Source organism: Colletotrichum phormii, assembly GCF_030913505.1.
Source record: "Colletotrichum phormii strain CBS 102054 chromosome Unknown BDP81scaffold_31, whole genome shotgun sequence".
Lineage (NCBI taxonomy): Eukaryota > Fungi > Ascomycota > Sordariomycetes > Glomerellales > Glomerellaceae > Colletotrichum > Colletotrichum phormii.
Window position 1 is genome coordinate 199,739 of NW_026851473.1, and position 27,829 is coordinate 227,567.

General features: G+C 51.7%; 9 protein-coding genes across 9 annotated transcripts; 3 read left to right on the forward strand and 6 right to left on the reverse strand.

Moving 5' to 3' along the window:
- Positions 1-47: 47 nt before the first annotated feature.
- On the reverse strand, positions 48-1,647 carry BDP81DRAFT_485100 (D-isomer specific 2-hydroxyacid dehydrogenase). The gene is made up of 2 exons (XM_060595137.1): positions 1,149-1,647; positions 48-1,050 (listed from the first exon to the last, which is right to left on the reverse strand). Exons 1-2 carry the CDS (start codon positions 1,453-1,455, stop codon positions 320-322), a joined length of 1,038 nt encoding a protein of 345 aa, XP_060439071.1. The 5' UTR covers positions 1,456-1,647; the 3' UTR covers positions 48-319.
- A 7,248-nt stretch (positions 1,648-8,895) lies between these two features.
- On the forward strand, positions 8,896-11,177 carry BDP81DRAFT_332905 (GMC oxidoreductase; the record flags this gene model as incomplete). The annotated part of the gene is made up of 8 exons (XM_060585627.1): positions 8,896-9,070; positions 9,128-9,161; positions 9,217-9,478; positions 9,554-9,680; positions 9,745-9,992; positions 10,051-10,264; positions 10,320-11,074; positions 11,145-11,177. The coding sequence occupies 8 exons, from the start codon at positions 8,896-8,898 to the stop codon at positions 11,175-11,177; spliced, it is 1,848 nt and encodes a 615-aa protein (XP_060439072.1).
- Positions 11,178-11,407: 230 nt separating this feature from the next.
- BDP81DRAFT_138628 (uncharacterized protein) lies at positions 11,408-12,483 on the reverse strand. The gene is made up of 2 exons (XM_060581809.1): positions 12,009-12,483; positions 11,408-11,950 (listed from the first exon to the last, which is right to left on the reverse strand). Exons 1-2 carry the CDS (start codon positions 12,378-12,380, stop codon positions 11,789-11,791), a joined length of 534 nt encoding a protein of 177 aa, XP_060439073.1. The 5' UTR covers positions 12,381-12,483; the 3' UTR covers positions 11,408-11,788.
- Positions 12,484-13,888: 1,405 nt separating this feature from the next.
- On the reverse strand, positions 13,889-15,621 carry BDP81DRAFT_385128 (U-box domain-containing protein). Its single transcript, XM_060586969.1, has 3 exons — positions 15,095-15,621; positions 14,426-14,975; positions 13,889-14,375 (listed from the first exon to the last, which is right to left on the reverse strand). Exons 1-3 carry the CDS (start codon positions 15,181-15,183, stop codon positions 14,202-14,204), a joined length of 813 nt encoding a protein of 270 aa, XP_060439074.1. The 5' UTR covers positions 15,184-15,621; the 3' UTR covers positions 13,889-14,201.
- Positions 15,622-15,961: 340 nt separating this feature from the next.
- Positions 15,962-17,762, reverse strand: BDP81DRAFT_440157 (uncharacterized protein). The gene has a single exon (XM_060591476.1). It carries the CDS (start codon positions 17,625-17,627, stop codon positions 16,329-16,331), a length of 1,299 nt encoding a protein of 432 aa, XP_060439075.1. The 5' UTR covers positions 17,628-17,762; the 3' UTR covers positions 15,962-16,328.
- Positions 17,763-21,593: 3,831 nt separating this feature from the next.
- On the forward strand, positions 21,594-22,064 carry BDP81DRAFT_399708 (uncharacterized protein; the record flags this gene model as incomplete). The annotated part of the gene is made up of 1 exon (XM_060588606.1): positions 21,594-22,064. The coding sequence occupies one exon, from the start codon at positions 21,594-21,596 to the stop codon at positions 22,062-22,064; it is 471 nt and encodes a 156-aa protein (XP_060439076.1).
- A 421-nt stretch (positions 22,065-22,485) lies between these two features.
- On the reverse strand, positions 22,486-24,893 carry BDP81DRAFT_399709 (DIE2/ALG10 family protein; the record flags this gene model as incomplete). Its single annotated transcript, XM_060588607.1, has 5 exons — positions 22,486-23,657; positions 23,708-23,845; positions 23,894-24,468; positions 24,523-24,611; positions 24,669-24,893. The coding sequence occupies 5 exons, from the start codon at positions 24,891-24,893 to the stop codon at positions 22,486-22,488; spliced, it is 2,199 nt and encodes a 732-aa protein (XP_060439077.1).
- Positions 24,894-25,222: 329 nt separating this feature from the next.
- On the reverse strand, positions 25,223-26,428 carry BDP81DRAFT_440166 (ubiquinol-cytochrome-c reductase complex subunit-domain-containing protein). Its single transcript, XM_060591477.1, has 6 exons — positions 26,285-26,428; positions 26,143-26,192; positions 25,950-26,003; positions 25,649-25,742; positions 25,536-25,592; positions 25,223-25,477 (listed from the first exon to the last, which is right to left on the reverse strand). Exons 1-6 carry the CDS (start codon positions 26,294-26,296, stop codon positions 25,469-25,471), a joined length of 276 nt encoding a protein of 91 aa, XP_060439078.1. The 5' UTR covers positions 26,297-26,428; the 3' UTR covers positions 25,223-25,468.
- Positions 26,429-26,602: 174 nt separating this feature from the next.
- BDP81DRAFT_465582 (vitamin-D-receptor interacting mediator subunit 4-domain-containing protein) lies at positions 26,603-27,660 on the forward strand (the record flags this gene model as incomplete). The annotated part of the gene is made up of 2 exons (XM_060594294.1): positions 26,603-26,750; positions 26,807-27,660. The coding sequence occupies 2 exons, from the start codon at positions 26,603-26,605 to the stop codon at positions 27,658-27,660; spliced, it is 1,002 nt and encodes a 333-aa protein (XP_060439079.1).
- Positions 27,661-27,829: the final 169 nt, after the last annotated feature.

The window sequence follows — 27,829 nt, forward strand, 5'->3', positions numbered from 1 at the left end:
ACGTTGGAAGTTATGAAGAGAGGTAGATGATCCTCCAAGGGTTAGATCGTCAATGGTGGTCAACAGTGCGTGGCTCTTCTTCGCTCTCTTAGATTTCATTCTGATAACCTCCGGTTCAGACCACTTAACAACACTTAAGCTCAACCTCCGGCATTTGAGCGGTGCTTCTTCAACTCGTTCAAAAGTGTGCCAGGCAGTGAGTGTCCCGAGGGATTTGAAACAGAACTTCAATTTACCCAAGCAATCCAGTATGTAACTCCTAAGTTTTCCGTTGTTGTAACTACAATCCAGATCCCCTTTTCATAACTTCGTATCCTCGTTACAGACGGCTCTTGTTGATCAGGTGGACATTGACAGGCGTGACGGCCTTGCCAGTGCTCGCAAAGGAGAGAATGTTCTCCATACCAAGCCTCTCAAAACCCATATGAGCATCCAGAGAAGCACCGGCGTTGTGCGACAGAACCTCAACGTTCTTCATCTTGATCAGCTCCTTGTTCACGTGAGGCTCATTGTAGTGCACGTCCAGGCCAACAGCCGAGAGATGCCCGCTCTTGAGCGCGGCAACGAGCGGCTCCTCCTCGATCAGCTTTCCACGCGCAATGTTGATGAGCTTGGCGCCTTTCTTCATCTTGGCAATCGCAGCGGCGTCCAAGAGCGTCTTGCCCGCAAACGGCGTCGCCGTCAACACACAATCAGCCGTGGCAAGCAGTTCGTCGAGGTTCTTGATGTACGTCGCATTCGAAGACTTCTCGAGGTCGGCGGGCATGCGGACGACGTCGTTGTAGAGGATCTTCATGTCAAAGGACTTGTGAGCCTTTTCGGCGATGCGGCGGCCGATCTTGCCGAAGCCGATGATGCCCAGGCTGAAGCCGTTGGGGTTGCGCGAGACGGCGCCGAGGTTCTTGTTGGCGTCGACGAACTGGTCTGGGTCGCCTGAGCGGGCGGCGGTGGAGGACCAGGAGAAGAGGCGGAAGGTGGAGAGGATGAGCCAGATTGCGCCGTCGGCGACGGATTCTGTGCATGCTGCGGCGGCGTTGCAGTAGACGATGCCTGTGAGGGAAGTTTCTTGTCAGCTTGTCGTTCTGGTTCAATTGAGGCGCGAAGAAGCCAGGCAAGTTCTTGTTTGCGCTCATGTCGAGGAAACCAACCTCTGCTTGCGAGAGTCTCTGTGTCAACCCAGTCGAATCCAGCCCCAGCGCTGGCGTACACCTTGCATGACGATGGCAGAAGCGAGATCAATTCCTTGTCCCAGTTGCCCATCTCGCCTCCCGTGTTCCAGAAGGGGCGGTAGATGGCGAAGAAGTCGCCAAACTTCTTGTCCTTTAGTGCTTGGATGAACTCGGCGCGCGGCATGCTGTATGACCGGCGGATGTCGAACTTGGAGGTGAACTCCTTGTTGAGGTCATGGTTCCACTTGATGTCGTCGCCGAGCTGGAGAACAATTGGCTTGCCCATCTTGACTGTGTTTTTGCTGGCGGTTTGATGTGAGCCTGGAATTGTCGCGAGTGAGGGGAAGATCGTAAGTTGAGGAGACGAGGGTTGAAGAGAGCAGTCGCGCGGAAAGGCCAGTCAGTTGAATGAACTGATCTTCCTAGAGCTCGGTGAGCTCTCCGCAGTGATATATAAATCAGACGAGTCGTGCGCTCGGAATGTCTTGCTTTACATCATAATCAGCAGCCCCCGATGGGGTTTGAACATGTTTTTGTTGGGTTTTGGCCGGCGATATTTGCCCCATTTGGAGAGCTTTGGGGTAGCTCTCCCGACTCCCGGCAGTAACCTTGGCGCTAAGTGGAACGGGTCTGCGAGGCTCTGGAGCCAATGTGCTCCCCCGCCCCCGCAAATAGCCAGCAACGGCTCCATAACCCGCGGGGAATTTAAAGCTGTGACGTCCCCGTTTACTCCATTTGCCGGTTGGTCCAAGGACGGTCAACAGCCCCGAACGACGCCAAGCCCGAGCACCACCGCGACTCCGCACTCGGTACGGATACTCCCTATCGTATACGGCTTACCTAGGTTCACCGCCCATATTGACTTTCTAAACCTCCGTTTGGCTAGGCTGAAAGATCGTAAGAATAAAGCCTAAGGTGTTACGAGCAGGTCAAAGCAACCAACTGTGGCACAAAGCAAAAGCTTCGATAATGATGACTCCGGCATCATTTTCCCTTGTTCCGCATTATATAGCTACGCGCCCACAGTGACAAGTTGCGGCGGGCGTAACATAAGGTTCGTAAGTAGTTAAACACTAGTTAATAAGTAATCTAACTAACCTAGAAGTATAAGTATAGCCTTAATAAGACTAATTAAGAAGTTAAGACTAGAGTTCGGACGGGGAGTAGAGCGAGAGATGCCAGATTCCATCTACTAGAAAATTCGAGAGAACTCTAGCCGCGGGAGATATCCTATTAACTATTAATCTCGTACTTACCTATATATAGGCTGTAAGCTCAAGTAGATATCAATCTTACCTTATTCTTTATTCTAGTTTCTAGCCTTTTTATACAGTTCGAGGTATATATTCAGTTATCCTAGACCGTTATTACGCTATAACAATGCTTAAAAGACGGTAGATGAAATACCGCCCCCAAATATAGCTAGTCGGAAATCTCGCAAGTCTGCTTATTAGGGTTTAATATACTGGCGTCGAATTCGACGTAGGAAGAGGCCACTAGGACAGAACGCCAAAAAGACCGATATTTAGATACATCCCCTTCCAATCCTTTACAGAATAGTGATTTCGGAAGCGCACTCTATCGGGAGAATAAGAAAGGCTAATCCAAAGAAGAGAAGACGGTATATCCCCCGGTGCCTTCTACAGGACGGGAATCATTTCAGGTCGCTTAGCATCCAGATTATCGACGGCCCGCCCCTGAGATACCTTAAGACCGCGCTGGTCCTGTGGACTATATTACTCGGAGGGTATAGATACGGAACGGTCCGGTCGCATCGGATAGAAACTTATTAAGAAGATGGGTTGCAGGAACTATGGAGAGGCAAGTGCAAATAGCCTCACCTATCACTCCTGGATAAGTTGACGTAGATACGTAGAATGTTGTTGTTGTATTTTAACGCCGTAGCGGCAAGGGCGCAGCCGCCCTTGCGGCAGACCTCCCGAAGGGTATATGGCGTGGAGGGCCGTAGGCCTATAGCTATCACTAGATACAGTCCAGCTCGTCCTCCAAATCGTGCCCAAAGGCAACTATGTGTTTAACCTGTCTCTGGGTGCCGCTGGCTTGCCCGAGACAGTGCTATGGTCGTCCCTAGAACGCAATTCCGCCAGTATCTCCTATCCTTCGACCCAGAGCCCGCAAATACGTAGAATAATATAAGAAAAAGTGCCAAAGGAAGTAAAAAGTATAAGGAAGGGAATATAGAGGGGAATACTGACATTATAACTCACGCCCCTGCCCGGAATCGAACAGCGCGCCCCTCAGTCAACCCAGAATCTGACTTCATTGTAGTACTTGTTTATTTAACCACTCGACCACCTCGCACACAGCTTGACCTGACTCGCCGACCTAGACGGACGCTGCTGTGCTGGTGACAGGAACGAAGATTAGACCCCTTAAGTAAGGTAGGTAGACAGGTACGTCACGTGGACAACCGTCTCAGCGGAAGGAGGGACGCAGCTACGGGAAGGTGCTGGTGGGGCTGCGTATACTCCCGGAAAGGGCAGAAAGAGAACAGGAAGGTATACTCACTCGTTACCATCGCACCTAACTGAGCCTCATAGCACACGGAATGTGTACTTGCTAGGAAAGAGTGATAATTCACCAACACCAGCGCCGTCAACACATGAAAGGTCCCCGCGAATCGCCACCAGATACTCGTGAGTCAGCATCGATCACTCAGGTTGAGACTAGGTCGATGAACAAATCTTCTATTTGGATTAAAGGCCATGCAGTCGCCAAAGCAGAGTTCCGGTTGAGAATTTCGATAGACTGAATGCGACGGATGAAAGTAGTAGAGCGAAGATTCATGCGTCTACTGTTTATTTGTAGCAGACCGCAGATCTGTCACACTCTGACTCTAGTTAAGGTATGTGAGACAAGTTCTCACGGAGGCTATATAGGCTTTCTAAGTTTCTGACGCATCTGTTACCGTCGATATGCTCATCATAGGCCAGGAGACAGGCTAAACATGAAGAAAAACCACGAGGTCTTATTTCATCCTTCCTTTAGCCAAACTCGCTTCCAACTTAAGCTCTACTCTGATTCACCAAAATATCTAAATATTTAAGCATACCACAGCAACACAAGGTACGAATGTTTACACCCGTAAGAGCCAAGTCACGGTAGCTTCGTCAATATCGCAATCTGAACTCTTCCATCGGCATTTTTAGACCAAGATTCGATACCACCGGCTCGCCGAGGGTTCTTCACCTATCAAGAGCCAGTGGCATCGTTAGAAAAGCCAAGTTGGCTGGCCTTGCGAGACGCGGGCTCGCTGCTACCTAAGTAGAGCCAAATCGAGTAGTGTTGCGACGTTTCCATCGCATAGGCCCAAACCAGGCTTGGTGAAATCTTTGTGTCGGCGCCGGTTAGTGAGCGGCAGTCGCATCCCGTCTTTCAAGCTTCCAGGGCGCCGTAAATATCAGCGTTGCAGTCACTACCTCGGTGAAATTAAGTTGCGGAGAGCATGTCGGCTTCATTTAGCTGCTCGCCATCGATATGGCTTAATGACAAAGAACATCAGGATCGTTTTAGTCGAAGACTTGGTCCTCCTTTGCGTGGAAGAAATATCCCAATGGCAGTATCTTCGTTGTTCATTTAAGGATAAGTACGTTCAAGTGGCCCAGTGGTGCAGAAGAATCACCATAAGTTAGATTCTCGAGCTAGAACCCACGGGAACGATAGTATAGTTCTCCAAGCTTACCCGGAGACGGAAAAAATGTCTTCAAGCTTACCAATCGATCAAGCCCGAGACAAACGTTACTCCCCTTCATCCGGTCGGAGTCCACCGCTAGAGTTCAACGCATCAATACATCAGTAATCAGTGTGTGGAAATGACACAGTCGCGGGTGCTGTCATAATGAAGTCTAAGTTGGACGGGATGCTGAGAAAGCCATACATGATACCCCTCATCTGCTCATTCATCCATTATACAATAATTACACATCATGGCGGTTTCCTTTCTGGGAAAGTCTTTGAACCTACGTGTAAGCTATGGGTCCCGCCGGTTCCGGGGCTCCGGCAATGCCTTCGGGTCCACCTGCGGCATTCGCTCGTAGGCCGAACTCCGGCGCTTAGGTCCCATATTTCAAACTCTGAGAAAGGAACTATTTCGGGTAGGAATTGAGGTCGCTCCTTGGGATAATAATTACACAAGACGCTGTCTTCTCAGCCTTCCTATTTCTGACTAGAAAGAAACAGCACTCCCCTGTTCAACCATCACTAGAAACTTGAAAGGGGTTCTGTTGGATCTCTGAGCAGTCGGCAGAAAAGATGGATCTGGAAGGCGGTATGGGCACTTACAAATGGCCCTTTCACTTATATACCACTTCTGGGAGATCGTGGGCTCTGCCCACAATCTCCTCCTTCCACCTCCAGACGCAGCAATAATAGACCATTATTGACACTTCGTTCCAACCGTACGGTTGCCCTGCTGACGTGTATACCAACAGGTTCTATCCAGGAAGTTTATGGGGGCTGAGCAACTCTCAAACACCTGCGCAATCCGGTGTCTTTGCTGTGCAGGCCATGTCTGTCGCAGAATAACCCTATCTTTTGTAGAAGGGGCTCTCTTGATGCCTTCACCTGGAAACTTGACTAGTCTTTTCCTGTCCTCTTGAATGATCTGGACAAGGTGAACCTGAACAAAGCATTCTTCGCTGCCCACCTAGGCTCAAGTGATGTCGTTGATTGACGACGCGGAAATTATCTTTGCGCGACCCATTACGCCTGGTAAATGGAGGCAGCGTTAAATCCCGAATCCACCGGGCCAAAGCCTACAAGCCCCAGTTTCAAATGACATCAAGCCCTCTGCCAACAGAACAGCAGATTGTGGCAGTATCAGTCATCAATACTCGACCTTGGCGAACCAGTGGGATGGCCGTCAAAACGATGTCGGCCGAGCCGGCAGTTGCGGCTCCTGCGAGGTCACGCTGCAAAAGGGGAAGGTTGCAGAAGACCCTCAACCAAGGGAACTAATAGAATGTAGAGCTATGATAGTCCCTTGCATGCGATAGATTGAACCAGCTTCTCGGAATGCCTCATGGGTCGCGCTTATTTTTCTATAGGCTTGGGGTGTGACACTGCCCCAGTTATCGACTCCATTGGCCGCCTGATTTAGGTTTTAGAGGCTTCAGATGAACGAGTCTTGACAGGCATCTTCATGTCATGCAGGCCAGAACACAGGATACTGAGTTGCCGGAGTAACCTGTTTGCAGTGCTGCTTTGACCACCCTGGCCAGCTTCAGCCAGGTCGGCAGGTCGCCGACTTAGCTTGAGTGAAAGGTGAAACTCGCACCAAGTCGCACATTTGGAAGTCTGCCATACTGGTGACTTGAGCTTCGTGCATGTAAGTTCATCCAAACTGTTTCTAGACTTCTACAGAGATGAAGAGATCACATCACAGTCCTATTTGCAACGACACAACTAGAGTGCAAGAAACGTCCATGTGTCAAACAACTTTCGTTATGGTTTAACTTCCCGACGTACAGGTCTAGAATGTATTTGGAAGAATCGAAGGCTCCTTGAACTCTTGTTCTTCTCTGATTCATCGCATCCAATTTCGACATCCTTTATGTACTTGAGTAATCGAGCCAAAGTCGAGTTTCAGCGATTTCTAAGATCTCACCAAAGACTTGCAGCCAGACGGGTCTGCAAATTACCATATTGAGGTTTGCGAGCAACTTGACAGTGGTGAATGGAACACTAGGTCGGCTTTGACGGCACTGAATATTGGTGGACAAGCAAGCCCGGGCCGTTTTATTGCCTCGGCTTAAAACGTGGCTACTAGCATAACCGACAAAGTTAAGTTCCCCAAAAGTGCGCCGTTGAGAACTCAAGGTGCCGTGGGTGCTTGTTAGAAGCGTGGGAGGGTAGGAGTAGCTTGCGAATGACACTTAGAACATTCCAAGCCAACGGCCCGCTGCATTGGGCCAAGTGGATGTAACCCCTAGCCACGGAAACGGCAGGGCTTGAGAGGAAGTTGTATCCGTACGTGCGAGCGGAGCGTGGCATGCAGCAAGACGATCTAGTAAAGGTTGCATACTCCCATCGATCGCATCGCCGGGGTGGCCAACTTCACATGTGCTTGCTACCTACTCCGTATTGTTGTGTCTGTTGTCTTCTTGTGCCGAGAGAGAAAAGTTGATCAGTAAACCAAAGCGTTGTCAGCTAGGTAGTCTAAGAAAATCGCGAGAACCCGCGCACCAAATCCCTAGCGCCATCGGTTTAGCGGATCTGTGCTGCGCCATGTCTCAAATGCGTCCGTTTCGCGAGGTGAGACAGAACACCTTCCCTAGACAAGCATACAGTGCGTAACGGTGCTCACGTCCTCCCACTTCATAATTGACGTAGGGGTTTTGTATTCGTACGGACGGGCAGACTGTGAAAGGCAGCCCAGGCAAGAAGCCACCCATCCCTTTCAAGTCGTGCTCTCTGCACATCCGTTCGTCTAAGAATACAGTCCATACAACACTTTATCAGGGCATGTCCAATTGCCCATAGGACATACTTGTGGCATGTCTTGGGACTTGTGCTATCGAAACAGGCGGAACATGAGATTCGCTGGTGGCCGTGTGGCAGTGTCAAACACCAAATATGCAGGTTAGTCAATACAATGACTTACTCCGTACAGAGCTGTGGGCAAGAAGATGTCCCTTGCCGCTCGCGTCGGCACCCTGCCGACTCTGGGGACGTGGGTAAAGGAGGGACGGAATCGAGAGGGTCGCCAGGATCCATAAGACTAGGGTTCCATGCATCTGAATCGCGGAACCAGGGTTGTCTGGGGTGCCGCGCATCCTTTTTAGGGATTTTATTCGGTGATGGGACGAATCTGGATACCGGCGATCATCCCCGATCGCCATGGGCTATTGCAGCGTACATCAAGACCTTACGAGACCACCGAGGATCACTTTACAGGCTTCTTGGCTCAATCAACTCCAAAAGACTATATCTTCGACTGTGAGCTCAGCTGAGAATGTTTGTCAGCGTGACTACACGAGCTGCCGCGCGGGGCGAAATCGACGTTTCGACCAGCATGAACCTTGAATGATTCAGTAACCATGCATCGGCACATTTCTCGCAACCGCTTCCTAGCTGCAATCTCCGGATGACCTGTCCCAGAAACCGGTTCTACTCCACTTGGCCTGTCAACCACGTATGGCAGTTACAGCTGTTGATGCTGAGCAAGCAATCGCTAACACGCTGCAGATATTGCGCCACCCAAGACAGCTCAGATAGAGCCAGGGATGTTACGTGAATTTGTCCGACCATACTCTTGGCCCCCCTCCTTTCCCCTGATGCTCTTCCCGTGGTCCCTTGACTTGCTCTTGACCGTTCTACTGGAGCAGGTACGGATACCGTACTCCGTATACGTAGGTGTTATTCGGTCTGGGCCAATATGTCGTTTAACGCGAGCGGCGCTTGTCTCTCGGCTGCCTTGATTCCCCTGACCGTTGTGGGGAAGAGAGTTCACAACCGGCAGGTGAGACCGGCAGCATCAATGGCAGGCAAATTCGAAGTCTTGGAGGGTCGTTATCAGACGAAGTAGTCCCATCTTTAGGGGTTGGCTAAATCATATATCGGGTCATCCCGAGTCGAGATACAATTCTGCAACTCTTTGCGTTTCTACTCACTCGTTACTGTACGCTTGTACATACGCACAAACACTCGTTCCTTTTGCTCTTAAAGTCCCACTCAGACACTAGTCACCATGGCGTACGTCGTGAAGATGGCTGTGGCTGTGGCAGCAATGCCGCTCCTTGGAGCGCTTGCTCGTCCGTCCTCTCCTTCAGTTTACCTCAAGCGACAGAACGACACAAATCTGCTGCCTAGCTACGACTACATCGTTGTTGGTGCCGGTGCCAGTGGACTCACTGTTGCTAACCGCCTTTCGGAAGACCCAGGTGAGTGACATATAGTGTTTTGCGGCTTTCAAGAAAAAGTTAGCTGACTTAGCATAGCTGTGACTGTTCTCGTCATCGAAGCTGGTGACCTGTGAGCTTAGCCAAACACACTATGCGCCTTTCTGGTATTCTAACATAAGTTCCAGTGACGCGGGTGAGGATTTTGTCAAGATCCCTGGACTGGCTGGCGGCGCCGTTGGAACCAAGTACGACTGGAACACGACCTACGCCGCAAACGACGCCCTTGGAGGCCGATCCGTCTCGATTCCTCAGGGAAGAGTTGTTGGAGGTTCAACTAAGCTTAACCGCATGGTATTCGACAGGGGCTCAAAGTCTGATTACGACCGTTGGGAAGCCCTCGGAGCTACAGGATGGAACTGGGATGCTTTGCTCCCTTATTTCAAGAAGGTGAGTGCCTGTGCCCCCTAGTGCAAATCGTGAAGGCAAACCGAGTCTGCAATCTAACTTTATTTCTCCCTACAGAACGAGAAGTTCACACCCCCGAAGGCTGATATCGTCTCCGAGTGGGGCGTTGAGGTTGATGACACCGCTCACGGCAGCGATGGGTTGATGCAGGTTACCTACTCGCCTTTCTTCTGGCCTACAACCAGTTGAGTCTCCCCATACTCAAATAACGGTGACATCTAGGGTCATGATCTAACCTTCTACCATAGAGTTCATGATCGACGCTGTCAAGGAGCTTGGCATCACCGTTGCGAAGGACCAGGCCAATGGCAGCCCGATTGGAGGATACTTCTGCCCTCACAACCAGGACCCGACTTCATCCACTCGTTCCTCTGCCAGGGAGGCTTACTACGACAACTTCACTGGACGCCAGAACCTCCACCTTCTCACCGGCCGCCAGGTTACCAAAGTTGTCACCAGCGGATCTGGAGATGCCGTAAAGGCCACAGGCGTAGAGGTGAGTTTGGGCTGCAGAGCTGTTCCGGTGGAACCACCTAGCTAACTATTTGCTTCAGTTTGCTGCCAGCAAGGGCGCTCAGGCGCAAACCGCTACCGCCGCTAAAGAAGTCATCCTGGCTGCTGGTGCTCTCCACTCGCCTCAGATTCTTCAGGTTTCCGGCATTGGTGACCCTGCTCTGCACACCAGCATCAACGTCCCGACTGTCGTCGATCTCCCCGCCGTTGGCCAGAACCTCCACGACCACGTGATGCTGACTGTTGTCAACACCAGTATGATACTTCGAGATAGCAGTTTTCTTGACACAAGCTGACTTGAGAAACTTAGTCAACACCACTCTGCCCGTGAGCTCCCTGCTCCAGAGCAACGCCACCTTCGCCGTCGAGGCTAGAGCCCAGTACGACAGCCAGCAGAACGGCCCTCTGAGCTCTCCCACCGGCGACTTCATCACTTTCCTCCCTCTCTCGACCTACTCCAAGGCTGTCGATACTCTCAGCTCCGAGGCGACCGCGCAGGATGGAACCACTTTCTTGCCCTCGGGCGCTCCCGCCGAGGTTGTGAAGGGATACCAGGCACAGCAGAAGGTTCTCAACGAGCGTCTCTCCGCCACCGACTCTGCGCTGCTCGAGATGATTTGGGCCGATGGCGTTATCGTTCTTGGTCTCCAGCACCCCTACTCCCGCGGTTCCCTCAAGGCCGCCTCCTCCAGCACTTTCGACGCTCCCACCGCCGACTCCGCGTTCCTGAAGAACCCCCTCGATGTTTCTTTCTTGGTCGAGGGTGTCAAGTTCGCTCGCACCATCGCCGGCACCGAAGCCGTCAAGCCCCTTCAGCCCTTCGAGGTCGTCCCCGGCGCCAACGTCACCAGCGACGCTGCCATCACCGACTTTGTCCGCCAGCAGAGTGGCACTTTGTACCACCCCGTCGGTACCTGCAAGTTGGGTGCGAGAGAGGAGGGTGGTGTCGTTGACGCCAGCCTGAAGGTTTATGGCATCAGCGGACTCCGTGTTGTGGACGCCAGCATCATGCCTCTTGTCCCTGCGACTCACATCATGACTACAGTTTACGCTGTTGCTGAGAAGGTAGGTTCTTAACAACCCAGGCATTTTGGAATCATACATCGGATCATTCACTGACTGTTCTGGTATCTAGGCTGCAGATCTCATCAAGGGCACGACCGCATAGAGGGAATAACGATCATGAAGCATGTTCATTTTCAAGGGGCGAAGTCTGATATACTCTGGCCCAAGTACATGTGACTCAGATAGCATTTAGCAAGATTTAGTTCTTTTTATGTCAGCCAAAGAACCATTGATTTCATGAGATTCACTCTTGATGGTCTGTGTTGTTTTCCCCATCTCAAGTCACGAATCCGGCTTAATGGTCTCATCTCACCCTATTAGACTATCGGATGAGGTTGCAACAACTTGTGTACCTTACTATATCATTCTGAGAAGATGAGCTCATTGTCGAAAAATCTCTGCGTAAGCTGTAGCTTTAATAGTGGTACACCTGCACTGATAGCCAACATGAGAGCGCTGGATTCCACAAGTTGATTGAACTACTAGTCAAGACAACAATGTAGTTCTGAGTAAGCTTAGGCGATAGATTTAGGCCAGACAAGAACTCGGCGTTGAACGGGAGGGCATTCTACCCTTTCATGCCGCAGACTAATTTCATTTCATCTACTCCTTGAGAAGGAGCTCGTTACGTGATTTCGGCACGCTTGACTTTCTTTATCGACTTGGCAGATAGTCGACATCTTGGAACGAGAAATTCTTCGGCGCCAGTTTTCATCATGAGGCGCATATTCCGCACTGTTCTCCTACCTTGAGCCAAGATCTGAGCTGGAGTGGACAGTTGCCTTCGATTACAAGCTCTTCCTCAGTCTCAGGGCGCTCTGCCTCGCTCCCTTTGATTCGAATTTTCTTCTGTTTGGCCTTACGATTTGAGGTGATCTCAGGTCATGGAACTCAGTTTAAGCTCTGTCTCTTCACTCGACTGGTTTCGACTTACCATGCATACCTTGACGTCTCCAGTCCCGGAAACCTGGCTGATGACGAAGTAATGATCATAGGCTTGATGAGGTAAGTCTTCAATGAAGCCCTTGGGCAGTTCCCTTGAAAGCTCTAGAATATGCCCCAAAAGGTTGGGTGTCGGGCAATCTGGTGGACTGCTTTGTCTAGAGTCGACCACTTTCCACCCTTCGTCAGAATCATTGCACGTCCTCCCATGTGTATGTAAGGTTATTACAGTCGTAACCTCATGTTTCCTCGTTGATGGAGGCGATGTTGTCGACCGAGTTTTGGTGTGACCATCCTGGGATAATGCGTCAAATCGATTGGATGTCGAGATCTTGGGCGGAGATGGCATGGCTGGAATAAGCATGAAATTTGCTTCAATATAGCAGGATGATTACATATAGAAGTGCCAATCGCAGGCCGATGAGACAATGTTTTATCATGCCTTGATCTAGACTAAAGTGATCTCGAAAGAAGAGGTGAAGAAGGGCATGTTGGGCGAACACAGTAGGGACGCAGCCTGATGTGATTGCCTCCCAACCTTGGCGTTTTTGGCTACTTCTGGAACCTAGGAAGCAAATATGAGAGGTGACTGCTGTCACTTGTGTATCTTATTGGATAGTAATGTGCTGTAGGCGGCAGGCTGCATCATCTGAGGCTTAGCCGGGACGACGAGCCTTCAATTATTCTGATTGGGTGAATTAATCTAGAGGAAGCCAGGACCTCGGTCTAGGTATGATTCTCGTATTTGATAATCTGCTTCTAGTCAATCTATACATGCACTAGAATAGAGAAGGGGTCTCCCGTAGGACCGTAGAGAGTCAACCAAAAGAGAAGGCCGGATGTGTGGTCGAGGCTGCGACGAAGGCGATCGAGTTGGCTTTTGCAGAACTCCTCAACAAATTCGTCGACCACATCCACCTCTACTTGGTGAAAGGAGAGAACCTTAGGCAAGGGCACACAAGGACCTGTCCCGTTCTCTCAGCTCCCGTGGATCACGACTTCGAGTTCGTGAAAGATCCTACATAGCATCACTACACCTTGGGCTGGTAAGAGTTTCCTAGGTGTTATCCCATCAACTACTAAATGGCGTCACTACACCCGTCTCTAGTCTTTCTCTAAGTTCGCTCTATTTCGGGATTATTTATATACGGATGTAAGGGAAATAGAGTAAACGTTATGAAAGACTAGAGAGGGATGCAATGATGCTATCTAGCAGTTGATGGGATACGATGGACTTTCGTAGGCCCCTTGTGAGGGGGATCGAGCTTTTGCCCATTCATAATTATGGAGGTGATGAATGAAGTATATTGGAAGTAATTAGGGAGACTTCATGCAGCCTGCTGATAGTGTCTGGTTGGTCATACCCTTTCCTCAGTACTTGACAAACTTAGTAGCCATGGCTCTTTCTGTGCCACATGTCTGGTCCTTGGATATTTGATAACTGAAGATGACGCATCCTGGTTAGGATCCGGACGTCTCTTTGCTTCCGGAATAGCCGTCTTATGAGTTGATCTGACGTGGACGAATGCAAGCTGGCAGCAATATCACTCGTAGTAGAGGTGTGTGCCACGACAGAACGCCGGCCTCGAGAGCGGGGTAGTCGTTCTCTTCGGACCCAGATAGTAAGGAGCCTACAAAAAAAAGATCTCAATGCAATCCAAGCCTCATAGACATGAAGTATTCACGGAGATAAGGTTGCGCACAACGATTGGACCGACTATGCCGGACGATGCCAGGAAGCACTGCCTGTAGGTAACTTTGACGCAATGATCAAGTTTAGCTCGGAATGTTTATATGAGCAGTGTCCGTCGAAGCTTTCACAGTTAAAAAGCCCACAAGACTTACAGAAATGGCACCAATGTCCTCGCAAACCCCCCTTGAACTTTGTCGGGAGCTGCTTTCCATTGCGGAAAAGCATCTAGATCGTACAAATCACATAACCACATCGTCGAGTCCAAATGGCCCTTCCCCCTCGCGAACTTTGGAAGCGGAAACGTTATGTGTATTGATAGAGCTCCCGAGAAAAGCTTCCCTTGGTAATGGTAAATCTATAGTCGCTCAGTAGCGATTGCAAAATCGTATCCAACCCGGTATTCCTCGCAACCAACCGGACCATGAACGCCGTGCTATGCAATGATTGAAATCAGAGGGTGCCGCCAATATATGCAAGCTCAACTCTTCAAGATTACCAGTCCACCGCCCACCCATTCTCCTCGAGGAACTCTTCACAAGCTTGCCTAAGGCCAAGATTAGGCCGCAACTCGGATGGTAGCAGGGGCTCGCGTGTAAGAGGATCGCTTGGGTGACGACGGAGGTGCTCCATGATGGATGCCCTCTCGTATGACTTTCCAGTCTTGGTCTAAGTCCGTGTTAGTAGGCGGCAAGCAAGCAGCAATTGGACCAACTCACGAGGACAGGGTCAACCATAATGCCGAAGCTAATGTCGTCGATAGCCCATTCCGGCACCTCACGTCTCTTTTCCTCCGCGGAGCGACTCTTCTCAAAGGTAGTCCTCAGCATCTCAATCTTCTGTTCCCACTCGGCCTCAACTTCCCTTTTCTCGCCGTCGTCCATTGCGTTCGCAACAGCTTGTTCACGTTCCTTCTCCATCAACTCAATGACTTCGTTCTCGAGGTGTCGTGCTTCCCGTGTTCGGCGCTTCTCCATCCAATCCCATCTATCCTTCTTCGCGCGCAGCACCTGTGCAGTGATAGCCGCGAGTGACTTATCGCCAGTCTGTACGCAGAGTTGGTGGGCCTTTTGAGCATTTGTGAGGGCCGAATCGTAGTCTTTGAGGGCGAGCTGGGCCTGAGAGAGGTAGTAGTGGGCCTTGAGGTTGTCGGCTGCAAGTCCGAGACATGATTCGCAGTCGGAGACAACCGAGTCCCATATCTCGAGCTTGAGGCGTGCCATTGCGCGGTTCGTGTATAGTGCGGGGTTCTTTGGGTCGGCAATGATGCTATAATAGACCAAGGATTAGCTTCTTGGTCAATGTGATCGCCATGGCTAGCTGCACCTGAGTACACAGCAGGTAGATCAGGTTGGAACTGGCTCTGAATTCGTGCAGGTGAAGCTTACGCCTTGGAATAAAATGCCTCCGCGCCAGCATAGTCGCCCTGCTGGAAGTGGCGGTTACCTTCTTCCTTCAGCTGTATTGATCTCGACATTATTTCGTTATTCACTTTGCGATGTGTAATTATGGTTAGAATTGTATGGTTCCAGTGGATGGTTGTATATATAGGACTAGCAAGAAGAGGGAACGGCTTCGGCGGCGGGCTGGAAGGACAGGTCGTGGTAATAAAGATGCAAAGTATATGCCGAATGCAACGGTGCAACCTTGGCAAGTGGTGTCGTCGAGACAGGAATCAGCCCGAGAGAAAGAGGTATGTCGAGGCTCAGAGCACCGGGACAGAAGACTGTGCAGGAGAGAAGGGAAGCTTCAATTCGAGTTGAGGCGTACAATTAGGGGGATCGGTTCGGTGATGAGGAAACAGGCATTCCGCTTGGTAAAAGGTGTGGAGAAGAGGCCGTTGGGCACACCGGCGGCTGCAGTTCAGCCTCGAAGCGTTGAGATGGGTGCCAGTCGAAGATTCACTGCCCTCCAACGTTGCTGCTGCCGCTGCTGCAGTGCGTGTTGGCTACTGTCACCACTTCAGTGGACGTTGGACGCGGGACCCCCGCCAGCCCGCGCCGATGGAAGGGTCGCTTACCCGCCGACCCCACCTTCGCCCGGGACTTGCGGGCTGTCATTGCCTTCTCGAATCTTCCGCTTAGAAATGGGTAGCTGAGCCTCGGCCGATGCTCGTCCGACCACGTGATGTGGCTCAATTGCTTGCAGATCGCGATCGGGCCCTGGAACTCGGCCGGAAGTGGGCCTTTCCCTTCATCGGCACGGAAGGCGGGGGCCTTGAAGTTCAAGAACCGGGCTCCTGCCTCAATCTTGATGCCAGCAGGCGTTTCTTTCTCAATTGACATACAATCCATTCCAGAAGACTAAAAAATCCTTGCTTTCCGTATGCTTTCTCAATGATTACATTTATGCATCAGCCATGCCTCTATTACTCTTATTAATCTTATGGCTGAGTCTAGGAAAGTACAAACATCCCATTAAGGTATTTGGGCCGCGGGCGTGTGGAAACCAGACCACAACGACCAAGTTCTCTGTCAACTTATCCCCGGAACAGAATCGCAGTATGTTGTAAGCTTCCATTACCATTAGCCTTTTTTAGCAACAAGTTCCCCTCTTCATATCTCACGATCCTTCAACTCTTGATCCCATAAATAATTGTTGGAAGTACACTCTGAGACGCTCTCAATTGTCAAACCCGAAGTGTAGTGGCCATCTGAAGGAGTCCAATCCTTGTGTAATTTTCTTAATATTCCCATCCTTGATGAACAGCGTGAAGAAAAGCCACAGTCCTCGGGCAATTGTCACAGCAGCAACAACAATTGCTATGATCTGGCCGGTAGACAGTACTTGATCGTCTTCTTTTTCTTCTTCTTCAAAAATTGCGTTCTTGCCACTTATCGTCATCTCCGCGGCGGCCATGGCGGTCACCATCAAGAGTCCATAAACGATGTACATGAGTGATACCGTCGTCGGGTATGGGCCAAATTTCACATCCTGTGAGTGTGCTCCAAGCCAAGCTCGGAGTCTCCCGCGCCAGGATCTATTCCAGGCACGGTCTGCGTCTTTGCCTAGCGATGGGTGCGTGATTCCCTTGAGGATGCAAGCTGGATCCTTTTTGGCTTCGTGGAAGATTTGCGTGTTCATGAGCGCATGAAAGCTACTCTGAATGTAGAGGATGCATCTGAAGGTGTAGTAAATCCAGAAAGCAATTGGTTCGTCACACTTGACATCGTCGTCGTAAGGAAAGCTCCGCAGTCTTCCCCACCAAAATACCTGGATGTGGTTGCAGCCGTCATTAGCTAGCGGGTTCGGCAGTTCTCGGAGGAATCCCTTAACCAAGATCGGTATGAGCACCAGACTCATAGCTTGGCAAAAGATCACTATGCCGACTTGCCACCTGGATGCGAGAGTTTCTTTGGTAATTAGGAGGATTGAAAGAGCGCTGTTCTGAGAGTCGAGAATCATGGCGCCAAGAATTGCACTCGCCGAGGTGAGTATGCTGTGTGTCTCGTGATTTTGCTTTTTAGTTTGATTCAGTTGGACCATAAGAGCAACAGCCAAGGAAAAGTGCGTAATGATGAGGCCAGCACCAATTTCCTTAGCACCCGTGACCTTGGAGTGGAATGTCCCAGCAAGGGCGATGAAGAAAATGACGAATCCCTGTGCCCAGATAGCGATGCGTATGCCGTACCCTCCTATGTCCGCATCAATATCAGCTTGACAGGTGTGATTGCTAGTCGTATTGAATGCAAACACGTCTCCGTCACTCTTTTTGTCAATGCTGAAGATATTTGGGATCAATATGAGGCCGAATATTCCGATGGACACTGGTGCGATCAAGTACTGGAAGAGAACGAACCATCTCTGGGTCATCTTCTTGGGGGAAAAGAGATGGAAGGAGAATTCGATACCGAAATAGACGATTTGAAAAGTCATGAATATAGCCAAGATGGCCAGTGTACCTGACGTTGCGATGCCCATCGCGTCGGGAGTGCTCAGAAGCAAATGCGGAAAGCCATCGTTACTCGATTGTAGATGTTGAGTTTTCCAGAAATTCAGTCACAGGTTTATATACTTGGGGGAAGGCACCCCCATTTTGAGGCTCGAGAGCCTTGCCATCCAGCCTAAGGGAGGATTTGGAGAGGTGCAGCTGACACACCCTCACGGATGGCCAATTCTACTTTTGGCAGTTGTAAAGTAAGACTTGTGCAAGGCAGACTATTTGGGGCATTTGCCACGATCCAGAAGGATGTGTCGGTGAGATCAGCGTGCCACCCTAAGGAAAGATTTGATTGTCTCGGTGTAGCCTCACAAGACTAATGTCACTGTCGCACTCTCAGTCTGCCTGCATGGCATCAGGAATAGAATTGTTGGTATCCCTATCACAGGGATATTGGTTCGAACCGTAGGGTCCTGGGGGTGACGAAGTATCAATATCTCTGTATTGATTGATTCTGCGTAAGGAGTAGAAGGGAGATTCCAACCGGAGGTTGAGTGGACCGTCGAGGTGTAATTGTACCCTCTCGAGGTGGCCCCTGCTCTATCCTTACTCACGGTCGAATTGGGCTTCCAATCCGACACATACATCTCAAAACAACGCCAGGAAACTCTAGTTTCCGGCCGATGTCCTAGTTCATGGATAATATTACTACAAAACAGAAGCGTATTTCCTTTCCTTTTCTTTTTCTCTTTTTGTCTATTTTCCAATACACATAAACTCGGGCACGGTACTGTAAAGTATTCCTTCCTTGTTGGATCTGGCAGAATACCGGCGTCTGTGGCCGGAGTAGTCATGATCTCTACATGATACTGGGTTAAACATTAGTCCGCGCGTACAACAAAAAGCTTCGCGTTGAGATGGAAACTTAAGCAATGGGATGGGCATGTACGAAGCGATGAATGAGATTAGCATCGATCAGTATCTTCTAACTAGAACTACCTTATTATCACTCAAGCCGTCTTCATGGCCACAGTCATTCCTACCTGTACCCAAGGATGTGGTTTTGCTAGAGAATTAGCCATGTCCTCTTGGAGATGGATTTCAAAGCCTCGACAGCAGATACCCATGGTTGATGTGCCTTTTGCAGGCGCAAGGGATTAGATCTAATAGTCTTTGGCAGAACCCCCAGCGCTGCCGTAATGAGTATCTTACTCTGTACCATTCCGTTTGCGTACCCATGTTTTGTTTGATTTCTTGCCAAACCATTTGCGAGGGGTTGTTGCATACCAAAGGTCAGAAATTGCCGGGGGGGGGGGGGGGGGGGGGTGGCTTGGTGTGTGGCTTGCATCCCGCCTAAACAACCCCGCGAAACCCCGCAGAACCCCGCAAGTTTCTAAAGCATTTGACGACAGTTATCGCAAGATAAGATCAGATCGAAAGAAACCTGGAGAGAGGGAGAGAGAGACCGGATGAGACGCTCAAAGAGGGAAGGTCCCGGTAGACGGAACTGACTCGGCCAGAGAGGGGTTCGACGGAAACCCGTCGGGCTTGGTTCTACGGGAAGGATGGCCGAGGAGGGACAAGTTGTGAGACGGTCATACGATAGTTGCTCAAAGAGGATTCTTTCTGCTGACATCGGGTCAAACCGCGATTCGAAAATGCTTGTGCCCGGATATGGGCAATAGGCGACGAACGGCTGCAAGGTGAAGCTGAACCGAGGGGTAAAGTCAAGACGCGAGAGATCAAAATAGGTGGGTGTTGCAACAGGTCGGCGACTTCAGATGAGAAGACCAATGAAACCCTCTTCCCAAGGCGACGGGCCTCTTTTGGTGGTAAGGTTACAGTTTTGGTGCTGTTGCTGCGAACAAGAGAATGCATTCTCACTCTGACGTCGCCTTGATGCTACAATACCTGATATCCCGTACCGAAACCTGACCCAAGGGGCCAAGGACGGCGGAGACAGTACGTCTCGTGACGCTTGGCGAACGAGGTTACACTAGGCGCCGCGGTTGGGGAATGGCTTTGTAGGTTCAGTGACTACGGATACGTCCAGAAGCCCAGGACGATGGGGCAGCACAGCGATTTGGGCCAGGTAGCAGCCTCAAGGATTCCCGGAGCAAACATGGCGGGCCGCAAGCGATCTATCATTCACGTTGACAAGCTGAACTATCTCGGGGCGAGCGAACGGGTTCCTAAGAGGCACCCGATCAACCGAGTTACCAACGTGTGCGGCGCGCCAACCAAGGAGACCAGGCGCGAAGTGCAGAAGTGTGGCTGCACGTGGAAATCCTGCGCAGCTGTGCCGCTGCGAGCCTGCGTCTCTCCTGGCGTTTCGGTTCCAGATCTGCGTGACGCTGGTGAGCCTTACCCGGAGCCAGCGAATAGGACGGGATCTGAATCAAACGGGCTTTGAATTATCAGATCATGTACAAACAGCAAGGAGCAGGCATCTTGGTCGATGGTGTCAAGGTGTGTATATGTGTGTGGGGATAACCTTTGGACAGGAAACTAATGGTTTTGGAGGGGGAGGAATCAGACTTTGAGAGTGACAGACAGCGCTGTAGGCTTTGAGAGAAGCAAACCTCCAATAGGTAGATCCTGGAGATGCTACCCAAGAAGACCAAGACGTGGAGATAGTTCATTCAACTGAGTCTACGGATATGTCACGGCATAGTTCGGATACCTTAGAAGAGGATTCAGGATGCAGGCAGATTCGACAACTGAGAGAAATGACTGATGGAAAGAGGTGATGGTTGATTGACCTCGGATAAGATAAGATAAGCAGCGGATTTGAGTGGACGAAGGAAAGGCCGGTGGCTTCCATTCCTGCCCCGACTTTCCCAAGAAGCCGAAACCCCACAAGGTCGGCGTTGGTCGGTACAGGTGGGTACGTATCTCCTTCCCCCTCACGCCGGGACAGGACCCGAGGGGAAAAGTCTCGAGACTCTTGACCAAGTCCTCAAATGGACCTATGGCGACCCGGTCATTACTCACTGTGGATCCAGGCTCGTGCACGCCAGTCGGTCGCCAGGCCCAACATCCGGATTCCGGGATTGGCCGAACGGGGGAAAGGGCAGTCTTGCGACTCTGCAGACTGCGAGTGAGAGGTCCCCCCTTCACTCCAGAGTCTCCCATCTGCCATCACCACTCCTTTTCCAGCCGACTCTTCCGCTCGCCCCCTGGCTCTCACACCCCTCCCACATCCAGTTTGGCGGGCCACAAGTGAGTCGACGTCAGGATTTATCTCACACAAACCTGCATCCGATGCCTACTCGACCGCCCTCCCCCACTGCGACTTGACTCGACGCTCGACAGCCAGAACCAGGGCACACGCGAAGCACTCCGACGCACGCCGCATTCTTCCCAACGTACAGCAGCATCCCGCAGCGAAGACTCAGTCAGCCAACTTCCCCATCCCCATCCATCCCGCCCGTATCGCGCCTGTGCTGCAAGCCTGCACCTCCACGCCGATCACTCATCCGAGTCCACCCCAAGGCGCTTCCGCGATCGAAATACCGCGCGCAGGATCGAGACTGGCTCTTCACCCCGCCAAACACCATATATCACCCACGATAACGACGCTCCTACACTCATCGCTACTAGTTTCTCGGAACGACGTTTCTACACACTGACGAGCCGACAAACAACGGAATCCCGAGTCTGAGTGCCCTTCTCGCTGCGGCTCCTCATTTCTCTTCCCCGTGCGAAACCGTTTTGCAGCGCAAGCTTGGACGTCTGGCCCCAGGATCGACCCGGCTCGGGCACGGATGACAGTATAAACCCCAGCAACCTGGAAGGATATCATACCAGAGAATAGGGGTCCCCAACCGAAGCGCTTGCTTTTTACCCTTTCGTCGGCGGAACCTCCCCGTCACGTCTTCCGTCAAAACACGGCAATCTCCTCCCTCTTCTGCAACGACACACGCACGACCGGGTGCATACTACGCATACTACTTACTACAACACGGCAAAGGCGACCGATGACATCGCCGTCCGGTACATTCACGATGCCTTCTCAACGACCTTTCTTCCTCTCCACCTTCTTCAACTCTTTTAGACAACAGTCTCCCTCGGCGGCGGCGCTATCATCACAACAACCGAACAAGCACACCACACAGACATCATCGTCATCGTACGCCACACAGTCCGCCGCTTCAGCGCCACGAGCCATCTCCTCGAACACATCCCCAAGTAGCGGTGGAAATAACGCGAACGCCAACTCGACAACCCGGTCGGCATCAGGAGTCGTGAACCAATACCCATTACATTCCCCGCGCGGGGGCATCCCCATTCCCGGCAGCGCGAACCGACGGCGCGGAAGCGACAGCAGTAGCGAGGGATTCCGCGATGTGTTGGGTGCCGATAAGTGGTATATCGGAGGACGAACCGCCGGTGGCGAGGAAAAGTTCTTCAAGCTAGGCGTCGTTCGAAGGGTGCGCAGTAACGACGGCCTGAGTCTGGATCGACTGAGTTTATAGAAGTTAACGACCGTGGCGACGGCGGCAATGATGACGGATGATGGCGAAACGGATGATCGAAAGAATGATCAGACATGACGAGGGCTTTCAAACATGATTTGGGTATATAGGTGGGACCAGGGAAACGGCATCATCAACGAGCCCCCTTCACGATACATCCGGGAAGGGAACATATTGAACGAATCCTCATACTTATGAGGTCACTGGCGTTTGGAAGGGTTATGCCTTTTCTTTTTTTCGAAACAACTAGCAACCTGAAAAAGGGTTAGAGCACACGTGAGAGTGCAAGAGAAAAGCATCAAGCTGAGCAAGACAACTGGACAAGAATCCACATAACAGTATTTCTACCTCATTTCTTGTCCATATTTTTGTGATGATCAGCCACGAGATGGTGATGTTCTAACATGAGAGGCCGATACCTCTACCACATGAACCGCTGCATCCGACCATTTTCCAAGACCCTGCCGTCCTCTGCTCTCCACAGATACGGCTTGGCGAGGAATACGTACATGGTAACTAAGTTGACTAGCACGAACCAGAGAGTCTCCAGAACGAGTCGCATATCAAACTTCTTCCCGAACCTGACCAACGAGCCTAGAACAGGGACCCATTCCATCTTTGATAGCGCTGGATATGTGCCTGCGTGATCGTGGAGCTTCCACGCCGGGACGAGGATGCGCCAAAAGACCCAGGGGAGGATGAAGTAGCGCGGTTCGACGAGGGGAGCCGTCATGAGCGAGAGGGTCGTTGCGAGGAGGAGGAGGATTGCGGTTGACGAGGCGGTTGGTTCTGTTGTGTATGAGGTCTGATCGGCGAGAGTGATGATCGCGTACGGGTTGTGACGATCCTTGGTCTCTTTTCCTTCTGCGGCTGTGATGGGTTCAGAGTCGTCCAAGGGCTCTGTTGCTGGGGGCTTTCCTTCGCTGTATGGGGTTGTGGTGCTAAATGGGTTATTCTGCCATGGTCCGGGACGAAGCGCGGTGTACCGCCCCGAGCAATCCACAGTGTGGTCCGAGAGGAACCCACCCTGGCCGCAGCCGCCGAGGGCGTCCCAGCATAGCCAGCGGGCGAGGGTGTAGGGGACGACGAGGCAGTAGCGGAACAGGCCCGGGCGGCGGATCGTGTAGCGGAAGATGTAGAACATGTAGTGTCTGTTGTCTGCGAGGGTGAAGGGGTGGATGATGGTGTTGAATCTGACGACGAGGAGGGTTAGGATGATGAGGGCGGGTGTTAGGAGGAGGTTGTAGAGTTTGGATCCGATAAGGTTTTGGACGGCGGTGAGGATGAGGGAAGCTGAGGGGGTGGTTGCTGAGGTGTGTTGTTCTGTCGAGTCTTGGTTTTGGAGTTTTTGTTTCTTTGAGGAGCTGTCTTGCGCAAGTCCGCCGAGAGCGTGCTTGCGACCGGGGGTACTGTTGTTAGATACTTGAGGGTTGGTTGCGCTTGACTTGAAGATGGTGCAGTAGAGACCATGGACGAAACGGAGGACTCCCACGGCGGAAGGAAGAAATATAGGGAAGGAGAAGAAAGCGAAGAGGGGCCAGATGTAGAGCATTTGGGCGAGGTGGATTGTTGCGACATGGTTGGATTTATCACCTGACGACATGTTAGTCCATGTATTACTCGAGTTGAGCAGTGATACATACCGAGTACAACGCCGCCGTTCCAGGCAACAAAGCCGGCGAAGAGGGCTATCGTGATGATGTGCGGATAGATCTTCTTTAGTACGCGAAGAGGGTTTGCCAGGGCCGCGATGCCGATGCTCAGGGCGGAAAAGAACAAGTCTGGTTGTGTTAGCAGAACCCCTTACAATCGTGTTTTAGCAGGCTTACCATCTGGCCAGGCAGTGTTTAGAGGCGGATCGTGGACATCCCCGACAGAGTACCTCCATGCGTAGAACTTCATAACCTCGCCAAGTGTTGTCATACTAGGCTTGGCCACCGGATCAGGGCGCAGAGACTTTGCAGCGGCGACGGCTTCCAAGCCGCCCATGTACACGACCACCCAAAAGACATTAGTCTGTCTCATGACAAGCGTCAAGACGCCGAGGACAATGGTAGTCCAGTCACTCAAGAAAGAGCTGCGCTCCTCGCGGACGCGGTGGAGGTGGTGATAGTAGGCGACAAGGACCGACAAGGTTGAGACGACGTCAGTGTAGTACAGACCTGAGAAGAAGAAGAGAACGGGGAAGAGGGCGATATTCCAGCCCAAGTGAATCGAGTGGAAGGAAAGCACGGCTGGTGGTGCCGGTGAGTTTGCGTTGGGGCGACGGGTCTCGAGGAGGTGGCGGCAGTGGGTTGCGAGGATGCCGACGCCGAGGACGGCGATGATGTTGACGCCCCGGAGGTCGAGGACGGAGCAGCCGGGTCTCATCATCACTTGTAGGTAATACTTGGACAAGATGTACCTGGAGATTTGTTAGCTGAGGAGGGAATCGACGTCAAAGGCAATGCCGACTTACAAGCCGGGAGGGGTGGTAATTTTGTCATCCCACTCGTTCCATCTTCCCTGACAGAACTTCTGGGCTTGAGGAATGTGGAAGATCTCATCCTGGTTTGTGTGAGTAAAAGGGAGTGAGCCAATATGAGGGTTGAAAATTGGGCTCACTAGGTATGGCTTGTTAACTTGGGCCATGACATTGCTGCACCAGATCCAACCGAAGATGAACATGATGATGTACGAGACGCGCATAAGCACATCATAAATCTTGTTTGTCTTGGGACCCGAGGGGTCAGGGTTGGGCATCTTGGGAGTGATGAGCCATAGTAGAGAGTAAAGAACGACGACTGACAGGATGTTGAGTCCGTCAACAAAGGCTTCAACGGCCTTCATCCTTGATGTGAGGTGCCAGGAAGGGCAGATGAGATTGAGGGGACTGGCTGCGTGTTCTTGTCGGTGTTGTCGAGATGTGATCACTCAAGATATGGAAGGAGGGAAGGAGTCAAACTGAAAAGAGTGTCAGAAAAAAGATGAATGTGCCTTGACTTTGGGAAAGCAATGAGTGTTGTTTGCTGCAGCAAACGCTCTCTTACACAGACAAGTGAGGTGAAAGAAAGTGAACAGTTCATCAATTGGCGAGGATGGAGCAATTACGCGTCTTCGCACTGTTTGCGCACGGCCCCAGTGATTAAGCTGCTGGTCTATGAAAGGGGCAATTCGACTTCACAACAAAACTGCTCCTGCCAGTGATTTACCATGAGATGATATAGAGCAAAGTCATAACGCATGAGGGCGTGTTCAGGTTTTGAATCACTGCCTTATTCACACACATCAACTAAAGTCAAAGAGTCTATTGTATCTTTTATACAAGCCCCGAAGGGTGGACATCCCTCCATCCCAACACATCATTCAACCATGCTCACCCCATTTTCAGTATTAGAAAAGCATAGCCGGATCATAAAATGCATTTAGAATGGCTAGTAGTCCAATGTTAGCATGGCGACTTGGCAGCTTACAATTTCGAGGGAGGCTCACGTTGTCAGAGGCAGGGGGGACCTCCTTGGCGAACTTGGGGCCAATAATGGGGATCTTCTGTAGAAGGAATTAGCTATCAAGCGAATCCAATTCATAGACCGTGTCTGCCTTACAATAAGGATATCGTTCTGGAATCTGGGAATGCCGGAGGTGTAGAAGAGGGCGGCAACACCGGCGGTAGCACCGAAACCAGCAGCGCGGGTTCCGCTAGCAAAGGATGTCAGTAAGAGCATCCCGAGTCTTTCAATTGTGTTTGTTCCTGTCGAATGGCGGCATCCGGTGTCCTTCCATCGACCTATGCCATCTTCTGCAATGCCGTGTTTGGCCGAAAGTGGCAATGGCAGTTTGCACTTGCGCCGAGAGTCGGGATTGTGGCCTCCGGATGCCAGGCGAAAAGTCCAAAGGGCAACTCACAGCTTAACGACGGAGGCAATGGTCCAGCCACCAATGTTGGGGATCGTGTTGTACCTAGAGTTGACCAGTCAGTCCACTGTTCTGTCGGTCCTTCGTTTGTCGTGTGGGATTCGTCTCGCGGCCTGGGGAATTCGAGAGGATATTCCCAGCCGTAGTCGGGACGTATCGATCGTAAGGGTATCGTTCCACGTACTTGGGGCCGAACTTGCTGCGGAAGGCAGGGTACAGAGTACCGACGCGGGCCTGGATCGCAGTTTTGTCAGAATTTCCTCATGTCTGAAGGACTTAGGGGCGTCAAGCATGAGATTAGGCGCCCCGGGAGCAATTTGACTTACGGGAGAAGGCATCTTGAATATGGTGGTCGTGCGAACGAACTGTGGGGTATTCAATTGCAGATGCAAAAGAGTGAGGTCGTGAAGGAATGGTGGTGTTGCGCGAGTTTCTTAGCGGGAAAAGCCGGCCGGATTTCCAATGCGCCTCAGGCTACAGGCTGGGAGCGAACATTGAAAACTTGAGCCAATAGGCGGGCTGCGTTGGGTGGAGCCACGTTACGGCCTAGCGGAACTCAGCTCAGCCTTGCACCCAAATCCTCTCCTCCACACCAACAGCTCGACCAGCGACGTCGGCCGATCGACGAACTTCCGACCACAATCATGGACAAGATTATTGACGCGCGCTTCGAGCGCGTTGAAAAGGCTCTTGCCGTTCTGATTGAGTCGGTGTCCAAGTATCATCCCCACGCCAAGCAGGCATTGGATCTCCATGAAGCAGACCATGACCTCACAAAAGGACTCGATGATGGTAAGCTTACGTCCGGCACAAGCTGCCAGGCGACCAAGCTAACCCCACGACCATAGTTCAAATCCATCAAAACAACAACCTCCGTCTGCAGCGACTCCGAGCCACAACATCCTCTCTCGACACCCAGATCCGAGAGACCCTTTCCAGCTTAGCAACAACACGCAAGGACATCACCACGACCCAAATCACAGTCCACCCCGATGGGCCCAACTACCCCGTGAAGTACGACGAGCTTCTCAACTATGCCCGCCGCATCAGCAAAACCACCCTCCCCCCCGCCGCCCTCACAAACGGGGGCCTCGCCACCGGCGGGGGCTCTCCTGGCCCAGACCCGAACGCAAGCATGACCACCAACCCAAACACCCCCGGTGCCAACGGCTCCCAGAGCCAACCCGTAAGCGCCGCCCCGACACCAAGCCAGAGCCAAACCCCAGGCCCCTCGGGCGCGGCAAACGGCAGCCCCGTCGGCGGCTCGCAGGACCTCCAAGGAACGCAGCAAACCACCGCAACCTCGCTGCCCGACGGCCTCCGCAACCACCTCAATCCCCACTTCAACGAGATTTTCGTGCCCTGGCCGAGCGAGGGCATGATCCGCGGCGGCGCCATGGCCATGTACCAGAACCTCGCGGACTCGGGCACCGATCCCCGCGGCTACGATCCGCAGCAGATTGCCGAGGCGAAGCGGAAAGAGGAGGAGGAGCGCAAGGTCCGCGAGGAGCAGGAGAAGGCCGAGACGGAGAGGAAGAACCGGGAGTACGCGGAGAAGATGGAGAAGATCCGCCGCGAGCAGCAGGAGGCGTACCGGCGCGACAGTGTGGCTGTTGGCGCTGGTGCTGGCGCCTCCTCGGCTGGCAAGAGCAAGCAGTTCCAGTTTACGAGTCTCATGGACGATGACGATGACGACGAGTAGCTGACGAGTAGCTAGCGAGCCATTTCACGAAAAATATGTACAACACAATTTACACATGACACCTAAATATGAAGAGAACTGTACATGCGCTGTTGTTTTACTAAAAGCTGGAGGCAGCTCGCTCCCGTCTACCAATCCCTGCCGTCTACCATCTAACAAGAAAATCATT